Source organism: Lithobates pipiens, unplaced genomic scaffold (genome assembly GCF_037356315.1).
Source record: "Lithobates pipiens isolate NorthernLeopardFrog02 unplaced genomic scaffold, aLitPip1_a1.2 Scaffold_18, whole genome shotgun sequence".
Lineage (NCBI taxonomy): Eukaryota > Metazoa > Chordata > Amphibia > Anura > Ranidae > Lithobates > Lithobates pipiens.
The window spans coordinates 58,231,366-58,245,554 of NW_027507758.1; the positions used below are offsets into that span (position 1 = coordinate 58,231,366).

Here is a 14,189-nt window from a genome sequence, read left to right on the forward strand (position 1 = left end):
GTACTGAGCAGCTACATATTTATGTGCATTAGTGTGATTACAACTGTTCCAAGAGCGCACTCCCTGCACAGTTACCGGCAGATAACTGCTCCTGATCTGGAGATTTCCGATCGTGTGACCACCATGAAAGCCAATTATGGTGGTCACGTGATCATAAACCCTGCCTGCCTCCCATCATCTTGAACCCCTTAAAGGGCCAGGAGGTGCTGGCTCCAAGGGGTTAACCCATTTCTTATCGTACATCACGGGACACAGAGCCATAGTAGTTACTATGTGGGTTATAGGCCACTTTCAGGTAATGGACACTGGCACGCCCTAAGCTAAGATAAAAAGTGCACTCCCTATATAACCCCTTCCACTACTGGGAGTATCTCAGTTTTTTCGTCAGTGTCTAAGGTGTTGGTCACGAGTGAAGATGGGCTGGCTGAGCTCCACTGGAGCAATCCTTGCTGGGGCTAGCCATGCAGCCGGATCCATTCAAAGTGTCTTTTAGGCTTAATTGAATGGTACCTGGGCCTTGTGTCTGAAGAAACAAGGTCTTGCCTGTAAACGCTTCTCTTTTAGAGAGCTGGACCACGGGATCCAGTACTTTTGGTAATAAGGCCATAAGGTTTCACTGGCGGTGGTGCTATTACAGGTCCAGGATTGTGGGTTTCCTTTTTGGATCCCCAGCTCCTGAAGGTTTAACGGAACCCACCGTGAAGGGTGACGATTGGTTTGACCCCTATGGATATCCCGTGATATACTTCAAAGAAAAGGATTTTTACAGGTAAGCCATTTTAAAAATCCTATTTTTGGCACTTTCACCTCCCAAAGTGCCCTGTGCTAGAGATGAAACTTCACTTCATCACTGCTGCCACGTTATGCCAATCATCTTCAGCTGCTCATATGCATAGGAGTTATTACTTCCCTGAAGTTACTTCCAGAATCGTACACTGAGCTGCGCATGCACAACAGCCAGTGTACATTTTGAAAAAAAAAACCTACCTGCTAGCTATTTTTAAAACTGGTTTAGTTGCAGTTTTTAAGCTACAATCTACCCTACATACAGCCCATTATGACACTGACAATGACCTGGTGGTGTGCTCACATTCAAAGGGTTTAGGGGAAGAAAATTTTAGATGGCCAAGAATGTTATGGGGTTGTGAGAAATATCATAAGGATCTACTAACTCAGGAGCTTCTTTGAAGAAACCTTCACATTATGCTAATGTGCCTTAATAAGCAGCAGAACATTTTTATTCATTATAAATCATTTTTGACCTGATATGTTTTTTCACAGATTTACTACTATCATAATGTGAAATGCAGAAGAGAGATGTTTGACAAAGACATTGTGATGTTACAAGTAAGCATTAGTTCGTTTTTATTTTCTTCAAAATATATCTCTTTATACTGCTCCCTTTTAATGCATTCACTTGTCGGTAAAATTGATAAGTTAAAAACCATCAACGCCAAAAAGCCTAGAATAAGACAGAAAATATACTTACCATATGTACATTGAAGGGTGTCTTTAGGCCATCTGCATTTTCTTAAACCATTCAAGGCAAAGTCACAGTGGGGTTGATTTACTAAAACTGAACAGTGCAAAATCTGGTGCAGCTCTGAATTGAAATCAGCTTCCAGTTTGTTTGTTTTTTTGTTTTTTTTGTCAAAGCTTAATTAAACAAGCTGAAATTAAAAGCTGATTGGCTCCCATGCACAGCTGTTCCAGTTTTTGCACTCTCCAGATTTAGTAAATAAATACCAGTGTCTCAGCAATTGACCTCACTGACTCTTATACTTATCTGGCCTGCTCTCCCTTGCCGCTTCTTTCATCATCGCAGTCAGCCCTGAAATCAGCAGTGATCTGGCAGGGTGGAACGTCAGTCAAGTCACAGTGCTTAGGCCTAGCAGTTGGCTACTAGGCCTGAGACATCGCCAAGTAGTGTCGCCAGCTACAATGGAGGAAGGAGCTGTGAGGGAGCACAGGAAAGATGAGTATTGGAATGTGGTAGCCATTTTGCAGAGAAACTGTCACTTTGCCCTGCATGGGCAAGGTGACAGTGTCTCTTTAAAAAGTATAGGCAAAAACTATGTGGTACATCTCTGCAATTCAACCACAAGACCCCTTATTTTGTCTTGCAAAATTCTGCAGGTACAGAAAAATAGCTGTTGATCCTGCCAACAAAAAAAACTGAGCTCCCAGTTTCTTGTGAGTGGTTAAGTCTGACTCTGCTGCGCTATTGCAAGTTGTATCAACCCTTCTTGAGTTTCCATCTGCAAGACTACAAAACACCTCCTGCTTATGTTGTAGAAATGAGGAGAGGCCACGCCACTGCCCAAATTCAGTTTCTGTAACATAAGATGTCCACTCAACCAGAAATATGTGTTTTTAATTCTAGGCCGGAGCTTCCATGATGGATCCCAACCATTTTCTGATGATCGTGCTTAGCCGGTTTGAACTCTTCCAGATATTTAACACCCCTGATTATGGGAAGAGGTTCAGAAAAGACAACTCAAACAAGGTATGATTTCATCCTCTGTTCCTCTACATAGTTACATAGTAGGTGAGTTGAAAAAGACACAAGTCCAACCTATGTGTGTGTGTGATTATAAGTCAGTATTACTTTGTATATCCCTGTATGTTGCGGTGGTTCAGGTGCTTATCTAATAGCTTCTTAAAACTATCGATGCTCCCTGCTGAGACCACCGCCTGTGGAATGGAATTCCACATCCTTGCCGCTCTTACGGTAAAGAACCCTCTACATAGTTTAAGGTTATCTTTTCTTCTAATTTTAGTCAGTGTCCACGTTTCTTGTTAAACTCACTTCCGCCAAAATGTTTTATCCCTATTGTGGGGTATTTGTAAATTGAAATCCTATCCCTTCTCAAGCGTCTCTTCTCCAGAGAGAGTAAGTTCAGTGCTCGCAACCTTTCCTCATAACTAACATCCTCCAGACCCTTTTTTAGCTTAGTTTCCCTTTTTTGTACTCACTCCATTTCAAGTACATCCTGCCTGAGGACTGGTGCCCAGAACTGGACAGCATACTCTAGGTGCGGCCGGACCAGAGTCTTGTACAGTGGGAGAATTATTGTTTTGTCTCTGGAGTTGATTCCCTTTTTAATGCATGCCAATATTCTGTTTCTTTTGTTATCAGAAACTTGGCATTGCAAGCCATTGCTGAGCCTATCATCTACTAGGTTCCCCAAGTCCTTTTCCATCCTAGATCCCCCCCCCCAGTGTATAGATAGCATTCATATTTTTGCCACCAAAATGCATTATTTTACATTTTTCTACATTAAACCTCATTTGCCATGTAGTTGCCCACCCCATTAATTTGTTCAGATCTTTTTGCAAGATTTTTACGGAGGAGTTATTGCCCTGCTTAGCTTAGTATTGTCTGCAAATACCGAGATTGAACTGTTTACCCCATGCCCCAGATAGTTTATGAATAAATTAAATAGGATTGGTCCCAGCACAGGACCCTGGGGAACCTCACTACCTGCCCCTGACCATTCCGAGTACTCCCCATTTATCAAAACCCTCTGAACGTGCCCTTTGCATTTGGTTTTCCCTGCAAAATGATTTATGAATGTCCCCCACTATCTTTCTAGGCATAAATTGTGGCTTTGTCCTGTTAATACTCTGCGTGTCTTCTCTTCTTCCAGGACATAGTGCAGCAGAATAACACCCTCATTGAGGAAATGCTACATCTCATCATTATGATTGTTGGTAAGTTTGCTTGCTGTCATTCCTCCTGATTGGCTTAAAGCGGTAGTAAGCCACAGTTGGAGAAAAAAAATAAACAAATTCCTGCCAGGAAATGTCATATTGTGCTAGTGTACTTCGCATACTAGCAAGTTATGAGAGACTTGCCTTAAAACAAAGCCCTCCAGCACCACACTGTCACCGCTGAGAGAGCTTCCATCTTCCCCTGGTCTTCCTTATGGGTTCGCAGCCTCCAGCTACATGAGTTGCTGGGGGGGGGGGGGGTCGATGATGTCACTCCCACGTTTACGACATGGGCTCTGAAGGTCTGGCGCTGTATGCTGGACCTTCAGATCGCATGTGCTGGTCATCAGCTGCATGCCCTTTGAATATCTCCTAAACGGTGCAAGTTTATGCTACTTTGTGTACCTACAGGCAAGCCTTATTATAGACTAATCTGTAGGTGTAACAGTTTATTACCACCAAGTCTGAATAATGGTGTTCTTGCTGAATTTGTAATATGTTATGGTCTGTCATCATGCTATTCCAGTCTGCAGTTATTTCTATATAAATGTGGCCCGTATGTTGCACATGTTAAAGCAGAACTAACTCCTCCCTATCTTTTTTTTGAGGACACAAGCAAATGTGACATTCTTGGTAGACATGTAACTGGGAACCGGTTACATAGTACCCAGGAATGTAACTGTTTTTTCAAACCGTTAAATAGATGGGTTTATTTCCGCTTTAATGGTGCACATAAAGCTGATCAATGTTTTGAAGTTTTAAAGGGTCATTTAAAGAGTTCACATTTACAAAAAAAACTGCCTATTCAGGCAAGGATTGTGTGTAAATAAAAATAAACTGCAGCTCTGACTAAAGTTGAATAATACCCTTGCTATAGATGAAGCCTGACTGTAATTACTCCCTGAACTTTGCTAATTGAGGCCTTCTCATGACTGGCTCACAGGAGTGAGCTCTTTCTCTGATTCAAACCCCCTCACATGCTCTCTCTCTCCCTTGATGGAGTAGCTCTGAGCTTAACGTTTGTGTGCTCACTTCTGTGATGGTGAAGGTGAGCAGTATCGGCTTGCCCTCGCTTAGCAATGTCCTGGGAATTTTCAAGTCAGGCTTCAAGAAGTATGTAAAGGGCCTACACCTACAGTATGGGCATTATTTAACTTTAGTCAAAGCTGCCCAGTTTGTTTTCATCTACAGGCCTGCATAGGAAGTTTTTTGGTAGAGGTGAACTAACCCTTTACTGTTGTGTTCCTATATACCCTGGCCGTTAACTAATCTTTGGCAGTAGCATAAAGTCCCCCAAACTTAGCTAAATGGACTGTTCAGTTTAAGATACAAATCTCACACATGGACCCCCATCACCTTCATATTACATGTTGTCCCAGTTGCAGATTTTCCCTCACTTTCTGTCTGATAAAACGGTTGTTAGTAGGACATTAAGTAATGGTAAATCCTAATGGAGCCCAGATATCACTAATCACTGGACAGTGGTTTTAATCCATTTCAATCTATCACAAATTAAGAAAACCATTTTTAGCTTGACACATGCTTTAAGTTCTCAGCAACACACACATCATGGTGGCATGGCCTGGGAAATTCCTGTGCTTGCGTATGAAATTATTTTGGACAACAAATCATATATGCATTTGTGCTCTAATTGTAGGTGTGACACAAGTGGTAGACAACTTATTAATAGGGACAGATGGCAGGAGGTGCCAGAGCACTGTGCTTTTTGGAACATAATCCTGTATTCCAGAGCACAACCAGTGTTGTCACCCTCTGATAGGAAGTGGCTGACGAACCTCTACTGTTCATATCAACACTATGTTTTTATGTTCCAGGTGAACGATTTTGCCCTGGTGTAGGGCAGGTGTCTGTCACTGATGAGATAAAGCGGGAGATCATCCACCAGCTCAGCATTAGACCTATGGCCCACAGTGAACTGGTCAAGGCCTTGCCGGAAGATGTAAGTGTGCCTAAGTTTAATAGGCAGGGTTTCTCCTATGTTGAAAGGTGATGAATGTATAGCGCATGATGTCTGCAAAGGTTAATATAGCCATCACTCAAAGCAGAAATAGCCACTACAGTTCTACTTTTAATAGTTGAGTACATCTCACTGCAGTACACAGTGACTGTGCCCTGCAGTCTCTCCAGTGACAGTCCTCTTTGAGTTGAATGAAATCTCTTGCTATTTAACCCACATTCTGTCAGCCTAGGACTGGATGGGTCTTTAAGGTGCTCTGAGGTCACAGGTGTATGTTGCTTTCACCTTAATATAAACCCTCTTATGCAGTTACAGTACACCATAGTAGCCCCAGTGTTAATCATTATTGCCCCCTGATAATATACCTATTTGTCATAGTTGTAATAACGAAAGCCTTCCAGAAAAACTGCCACTGCTTCAGGGATGGAGCAGGCATTGGGAGAAGTACCCACTATAAAAACAAACCCCTTGGAACAGACTTTTTTTTTTTTATTATCCTGAAAAAAAGCTTTATTGAGAAAAGCAGAAGATAACAAAGCCAACAGTTTACTTTGCATTGTGTACATATAACACTCATTGCTCTGTGAGACATTCTTTAATTACATAGTACACATCCTTGAAATAAAAAATGCACTCCCATTTCATCATAAGCGTCATCACCCAACATTGAGCCTTAATAGTCTATCCATGATCAGGTCCACCGGGGCTAGCCCAGGGACCTCTAGTCATGGAGCCCATAACGTTTCATACTTATGTAGACATCCTCTGTGTTGATGTATAACTTTTTCCATTTGTAATGCATTACCAACATTAGCTTTCCATTCCCCAGCTGTAGGAGGGTCCTCTGACTTCCAATGTACCATTATCTGCTTTTGAGCTAAGAATAGAACTCTGACTATAGCCTGTCTAGTATGGTTTTCCCATTCAAATTCATCCAACAGACTGAGAAAGCACTGACTTGACTTTAGGGTCAAGAGGAAGAGATACCTGGAATACCCTGGTCACGGTATCGACCACTGCACAACAATACCTATGCAATTTTGGGCACTCCTTAGATTGGACTTTAAAGGCAAATTGGACCACAACAAAGTATTAAAAACCTATATTTTATTATACATAGAAAACATAAAAGTAGATATTTCCACATGAATGGACATGATTAAAAACGTGCATTCACATCTTGTAAAAAGTTCGGCCTACCATGGCCAATTATATTCAAATTAAAGTGGTTGTAAACCCTTACAAACCACTTTGACCTACAGGTAAGCCTAGATTAAGGCTTACCTGTAGGTCCAAGCAATATCTCCTAAACCTATATGGTTTAGGAGATATGTGCCCGAAAACGGGCACCGCTGTCTACGGCGCTTGCGCCGTAGACAGAGGCGCACTGAGCGCGGCATTCTCAGCGACGGAGCTGCCGCGCGTGTCGGCTCCCGTGCGCAGGTGCGGGAGTGACGTCATCGCGGCTTCGCCGAATGACAGCGGCGGAGCTGCGAGACCCCACCAACAAGATGGATGCGGCGGACTACAGGGGACAGCGGCGACTTTGCTGGCTCCTGTGTCAGGTAAGTGACACATAATGGGCTACTATGCGATGCATAGTAGTCCATTATGCTTTGCCTTTGCAGGGAATGAAAGAGGAAGTAAACTCATCAGGGTTTACTTCCTCTTTAAAGGCGAAGTCCAGCAAGAGCTTTTATGGCTGGGCTTCTCCTATGGGTCGCAGTAGTGCTATTAGTTTTGCAAGCCTGTGACCTGTTTTCAGCGGAGAGTGGTCTGAAGTCTGCTGACATCATTGGAATCAGTCCAGGCAATGCGTCATCCCCACTTAGGAAGTCTGGATCCGCCAGCTGCCTGGACTCATGGCAGTCTCTGCCTCTCAGCGAGCCACTGAGATGGCCGCTCCCCATCCCTCCACAGCTCAGTGCTCCAATGAGCATGGAGTAGCAGAGCAGGAGAGATGCAGACTGACAGTCAGCAGCCGTCCCCTCTGGGAAGTAAGAGAACCAAGCCATTGGCGGTGTTCATTGGCACGGTTCTCAGTGCAGAGGCAGAGGCAGAGGCGGACAGATGCAACATCGGTCTGATGCTGCATCCACCTAGGTAAGAATGAATCTCAAAAAAAAAAACACCCCCATAATTCTCTTTTCATTGTTATGTAGTAACAGGTGAGTCCCTGTGCGTCAATGTGTTTTGCTTCCTCATAACACACAGAAGGATGACATAGGTTAAAACAGGCCTCACTATATAAACAAAAAGATATACAGCATATTTCATAAATGTCTGTTTGTTACATGTGTATAATACCATATTTTGTACCTAAATCATAAACAATGTAGTCAATTCCATTTTCATATTCACCTTGTCTGGATGTGAGCATGTACTCAAATTAGTGTTTATGGATGTAGCAATGGAGTTATTTTAGTACTTTTGAATCCCCACTATAGTTACAGGAGGGAGCATGGTCTTTTTCCCCAAGGGCGGCTCATGCACTGTGCTCACTCTTGTCGGCTCAGGTGAGTTCAGCTTCTGCGGCAAAGAGAAAGCACACAGTGCTTTTGTGGCCCTCATGAAAAGCACAGCGCTCCCTCCTGTACAATTAGTGGGTACTATTCCTAAAGGCTGTAGTAAGACAGGATGAAGTCATGTAAAGCAGCGGCAATTTTTTAATGGAAAGTTAATGTTATTACAAATATGGTCCACAGATAAGTTACTAGAGAAGAGGCATGGTTGTAAGATCCAGTCAGCATAGGGTTCTGTTATGATGTACAGTGACTGCATAGTGGCTTTTCAGTTCAAGGATACGTGTACTTTCTGCACATGTTACACCTGTATTTAGGGTGTAACATGTTCAGCACCCCCCCCCCCAAAATAACACCCACTCCCTGTAACAGAGGGCGTGGGTCCTTCTCCCCACAGCCGCTGTCTCATTTTAAAAATAACACATCCTTCATTCGCAGGAAGTGCCATCTGCCACCAGCTTGTAATTCACAATGAACTACCAGGGTGCTAATCAGCGCGCTCATAGTAAACCGACAGTTCGTGCAGCTGAATAATGTGGAGATACATGCAGAGAGCTCTCATCAGTGTCTGCAGGAGCGTGACATTGCACCCATGATCTAATGGTCGTGGGTACAATGCTCTACAGGCTCAAGTGTAAAGAATTAATAAATGCACATTTTTTTACCTGGAAAAACATGTGCATTTAGCCTGTAAGGTGAACTAACCTTTTAAAATGATATGGCCCCATTCCCTGCAGCTTTCAGGATTATCCCCACTGGAGCAGGAGAAAGGAGTTTGAACAGGTGACCTCCAGAAAAAAAGTATATATACACACATTGATAAAGAAAATTGGGGGGGGGGGGGGGGGTTCTACTTCCTGGAGTTCTCCAAGTATTAGGGTTTGAAGTGTTTAGGGTTAAGTGTTAGGGGGTGTTGGAGCAAAAAATGCTGCTATTCTCACTGATTCTCATCACAGGCAGCCTTGTGCTGAGAAACTCATAAACCATACAATAAATGTTCAAAATATCTGCTTACTGAAAATACAATATAGTGTACTTTACTGAAGATCTCTGCAGATTGTTCATGTGTTCCCCTGCAGGTGGCACCCTACTCTTTCTTCCCTCATATCTTCCCATTTCATGTCTGCAAGTGCACACAGCACACACTGTTTATTGTTGAAGTACTCTGCTGGTACCGTGTGATCGACCTGATTTAAGATGTGCCTTTAGTATAGAGTTAATGACTTTCTTTCCTTCCTGATAGGAGAACAAAGAGACAGGAATGGAGCAAGTGATTGAAACTATAGCGTCTTTTAAGTAAGTTGAGTGAAGTAAGACCTTTATGTCATTTTATTCAAGATTTCTAGATGATGTACTTATATATTTTGTTGCTTTTCTGTTTAGAAAGCCAGGCTTAACAGGAAGAGGCCTGTATGAGTTGAAGCCTGAGTGTGCCAAGGAGTTTAACCTGTTCTATCACCATTACTCCAGAGCTGAACAGTCTAAGGTAAATGCTGTGTTAATGTACTTAAAAGTATTTCTGAACCCAGTCAGTAAAACTTCTTATACGCATTGACATGACACCACCTTTCCATAAGTCAACCACAGCAGTAATAGATTCCAGTAGAGTTATTACAAAAATCTTTGAGTTTAACCCTTTCACTACCAACACAATTTTTTTGCATAAAATCTGCATTTTTGGGTACAAATGAACTTAACCCCTTCACACCAACCGTACAAAAATATGTGTTCTCAACTTGAAGGGGTTATTCTGTTGTTTTGTTTTGTTTTTAGAGCCAGTGGTTGGCTTTTTAGTGATAACAACCGATGTGGCTAAAAGCCACTCGGCTGTTATCCTAATGGAGTGGGAGGTGATGTTCTCTCCTCCGCCCCTCCCTCCGCTGTTCTTCCCGTGCCTCCCGTCCCATCGGGAGACCCGAGCTACCATTTCGGCATGTCCACCGCCTAGGCTGAGACCCAAACAAAGCCAGATTTGATTGGGTCCCCGATGTAAAATCCCGGAAGCTACATCACTTCCGCTTTACTCTGCTGCTAATGGCGCAGATTTAAAAAAAAAAAGGATAGTATTCACAAATGGCGATTTTGGCGATCAGTCAGTGTTCAGTCTACGTTCTAGTCAGCTTTGCAGTCAAGATTTTTACAGCTCTGAACCTGGAAGCGCTCAGAGCTGAGTGCTTCCAGGTTTACATAAAAAGGAAAGTAACAGCGCTAAATACAAGATAAAAAAAATTAAATAAAGCAAAAACAAAGCAGCAGTTAAAAACATGATACACACCTATACAGATATTAAGTTGGATAAAGCTGCGCTAAAAACAAAGACAGATGACTACAAAAAAAATACATATTAAAAATATTAGTCCATATACCACAGTGAATGTGTATAATAGTCAAAATTCTTTCAACACAAAAGGGACTTATGTGTTTATGTGTTAAACAAATTCAGTCCATATATCATATGTACCACTGTATAATCTTGTAGTAAATACCACCAAGGAAAAGTGCACCTCCATGCAAAGAGTGTGTGCTTACCAGAAGGCAAGCTCTTATGAGCCTGTGGCTATAAACCCAGCCAGGGCCTCTGTCCAAAAGGATATTGAAATGGAAGCTCACAGGTACTGGGTAGGAAGGGACTTTGATTACACACCAGGTGACCAGGGAGACTTGATCTTCGGCCAATCAAGGATATAGGTCAAGCATAACCCAAAATGCAAGGAAAACTCACCATAGTGTGAATCGCTCCAAACAAAAATTATTAAAAGCTAAATATTGCACTTAGAGGAATGCAGGATTTAAACAGCAAGAAAAACAGCCGGCCGGCTTGCGAACACTGGTTCACTAGGTTACAACGTGATGACGTCAGCACGCCAATCCTCCCAAATGCGCGTTTGTCACAATCTGACCCTGTCTTAGGGAAACAAGATGACGTCTGATTATGATGAAACGCATGCCGGGAGAATTGGCATGCTAACGTCATTGCGTTTAACAGGAGGTCCCCGAGTTACGAACCCTTTAGGGACTTTCCTCCTGTTTGCAATTTGGAAATGTTCATAAGTCGGCCGCTCATGCACAGAACGACAATTACGGACATTCCTGTTGTTCCATTGAATGCCATTCGGCGCATGCCCGTCAAATTACGGACATTTTCCAAGGCTCCGTCTGGCCGTGCATGTGCAGAACGGCAGATGGTATGAGCAGAACAGAAGAGGGTCCCCTCAGCACCCTGTTCGTAAGTAGGAGTGGTTCGTAAGTCGGGGACCCCCTGTAATGTAGTGGACGGCTGTTTCGCAAGCCGGCAGGCTGTTTTTCTTGTTGTTTTTAGCCTGCATTCCTGTAAGTGCAATATTTAGGTTTTAATACATTTTATATGGTGCGATTCACACTAGGGTACGTTTTTTTTTTTTTTTCTTCCAGGTTTACACTTTGCAGAGGTCATCAGGGAATGGCTGTTCCTCTGTGTCCACCTGCTCGCCGTCCTGACAATGTATACATTAGTCCTGGGCAGCACCCTGCAAAAAAGTGATTATGTGGCTCTGAATAGACTGATTCCAAAAAAAGACTCAAACTCCCCCCTGAATTAGCAGCAGTGAAATTATTTAATCCTTTCAAAGCCGTGACATGTATTTTGAAATATTGCATAAATCCATAATGAGCAGATGACAAGAAAACAGATAATCGGTAGATCTGGAGACCAATCAAGGTTTACGCAGACTTTGACTGTCCTGTAACTTATCAAAGCTGCCCCACCTGCTCCCTGTTGCTAAATAAGAGCCACGTGCCACAATCCTGCTGTTAATGAGAAATTTTGAGCTACAGCATCACTAGGAAATTCAGGGAGGACACATTCTGTATCTGCCTTGTATGAGTTCCCTCACTGGCTTTGGCAGCATGGCGTCAATCCCAGTCTGCCAAAAAGGCCAAGTCACTGGAGGGAAAGCCCCGCTCACTCCTTCATTCAGCAAAGTAACAACACATAAAAGTAGGTGAGTGTTTCTTTGCCTGAATGTGTCCTCCAAGTGACTGCAGCCTATATTTCTTTTTCTGCTTTATTTTTTAATTTTTTGTGGTTTTATTGATCGTAACGTTGCATATTCATCTGTTCATCAAATACTCCATTTGCTTTGCAAATGTTAAATGCAAATAATATATTTAAGCTCACTCTATGAACTGTCTTCTCTTCTGCAGGCTGAAGAGGCCCAACGTAAACTGAAGAGACTGAATGAAGAAGATACAGGTACAGGGATTTCCGCTATTCTCTCAGCTGGGCAGCCTAATACAATGTGATTAAGGGTCAATTAAATATGAGCTTTGTGAATTTTTAAAGATATTTTGGTTTGTTTTTTGATTTTGCTTGTTTTTTGTTTTGACCGATGGCTGGTATATCTTTGAGATTATCAAAAGCCTGGCGCTGTGCTCAGATTTGTGATCTCTCCAATTCCCAGTGCTCTAATCCTATGACTAAAAATCAATACATTATGGTGTAATACACCCACATATACTAGAGTGCCATTGTGCAAAACCTATTTACATCAATAGTCATGTAGTAAACCCCACCTGGTCATTTCAACCTACAGGTAAGCCTATAAGAAGGCTTACCTGTAGGTAAAATTAATATATTTTAAACGTGCACTGTTCTATTCACGTTGCATGCAGCCAGTGACATCACTGGCACATGCGCTGTGAAGGTCCGGTATACCTTGCCGCAAACTTAAGAGCATCATACCGAAAGCAAGGGCTCCCATGCGCATGCGCGGGAGTGATGTCTTTGCGGCTCCGACCACATAGCCAGAAAGATGGGGAACATATTCCAAGGTGAGCATTTCATAATGTGCTAGCCTTGCAGGTTTTTATTTTTTATTCTTTTTGGAACATCTGCGATTTACAACCGCTTTAAATAAAGTAAAAAAGTCCATGTAATAAAAATGTGTGTGTGTGTGTGTGTGTGTGTGTATATATTTTTATATATACATTATTTATATTAGGGGTCTGTTTTTTTTTTTTTTTTTTTGTTTTAAGTCTTGGATGCGATGCACATCGGAAGTACGTTGGTGAGCCCCGGGTTCATGTTTATGCGAATCATACTTGTGTTATTGGTGTGGTGGAAAACCGATTTAAAAAGAAAGAAAGTTTCACAATATTAAGACTTTTCAAAATTTACGCTATGTTCCCAAAAGTATTTGGACCCACCCTTTGCAGCTATGACAGCGTCAACTCTTCTGGGAAGGCTGTCAAGGTTTAGGAGTGTGTCTGTGGGAATGTTTGACCATTCTTCCAGAAGCACATTTGTGAGGTCAGGCACTGATGTTGGTTGAGAAGGCCTGGCTTGCAGTCTCTGCTCTAGTTCATCTCAAAGGGGTTCTGCTGGGTTGAGGTCAGGACTGTGTAGGCCAGTCAAGTTTCTCCACCCAAACTCACTCATCCGTGTCTTCATGGGCCTTGCTTTGTGCACTTGTTCCCACATAGTTGGGTGCATGAAATTGTCCAAAAATTGTCCAGCCCCTGAAATAAGAGTTCAATTTTGTCTTCAATACTTAAAGGCTACTTGTTAGTTAAAGTGGTGTTAAACCCTAAAAAGAAAAATCCCCCCCCCCCCCAAAAAAAAAACTGCGAGACAAAGGCAATTTAATACTCATTATGAAAAACGTAGCCGTGACAATGTCACTCCCGTGCATGCGCATGGAAGCCGCCGGTAATGGCACATTCTAACTAAAGCAACGGTGCATATGTGCCGTTGCTTCAGTTTGCTTAAGTGTGCATGCGCCGATCACCTTGGCAAATGCAAATACAGATCTCCTAAACCGTGCAGGTTTAGGAGATATTCAGTGTAGCTACAGGCAAGCCTAATTATAGGCTTGCCTGTAGTAAAAAGTGGTTGTAAAGGGTTTACTATCACTTTAATTTCACGTGAAAGTGCTTTTGTAGAAAAAGCCTGCAGTGCTCAACACTAAGGCCCCTTTCACACATGTGGACGATATGTC

General features: G+C 42.6%; 1 protein-coding gene across 2 annotated transcripts in view; it reads left to right on the plus strand.

Annotated features, from left to right (window-relative positions):
• Positions 1 to 14,189, plus strand: part of UBR2 (ubiquitin protein ligase E3 component n-recognin 2) — a 128,144-nt gene that overhangs the window by 61,116 nt on the left and 52,839 nt on the right. For both annotated transcript variants that reach the window (XM_077485711.1, XM_077485710.1), the window contains exons 18-24: positions 1,282 to 1,347; positions 2,384 to 2,506; positions 3,651 to 3,714; positions 5,550 to 5,674; positions 9,458 to 9,510; positions 9,598 to 9,700; positions 12,397 to 12,445. In XM_077485711.1, coding sequence (XP_077341837.1) covers positions 1,282 to 1,347; positions 2,384 to 2,506; positions 3,651 to 3,714; positions 5,550 to 5,674; positions 9,458 to 9,510; positions 9,598 to 9,700; positions 12,397 to 12,445 — 583 coding nt within the window. The remainder of the gene's footprint in view (positions 1 to 1,281; positions 1,348 to 2,383; positions 2,507 to 3,650; positions 3,715 to 5,549; positions 5,675 to 9,457; positions 9,511 to 9,597; positions 9,701 to 12,396; positions 12,446 to 14,189) is intronic.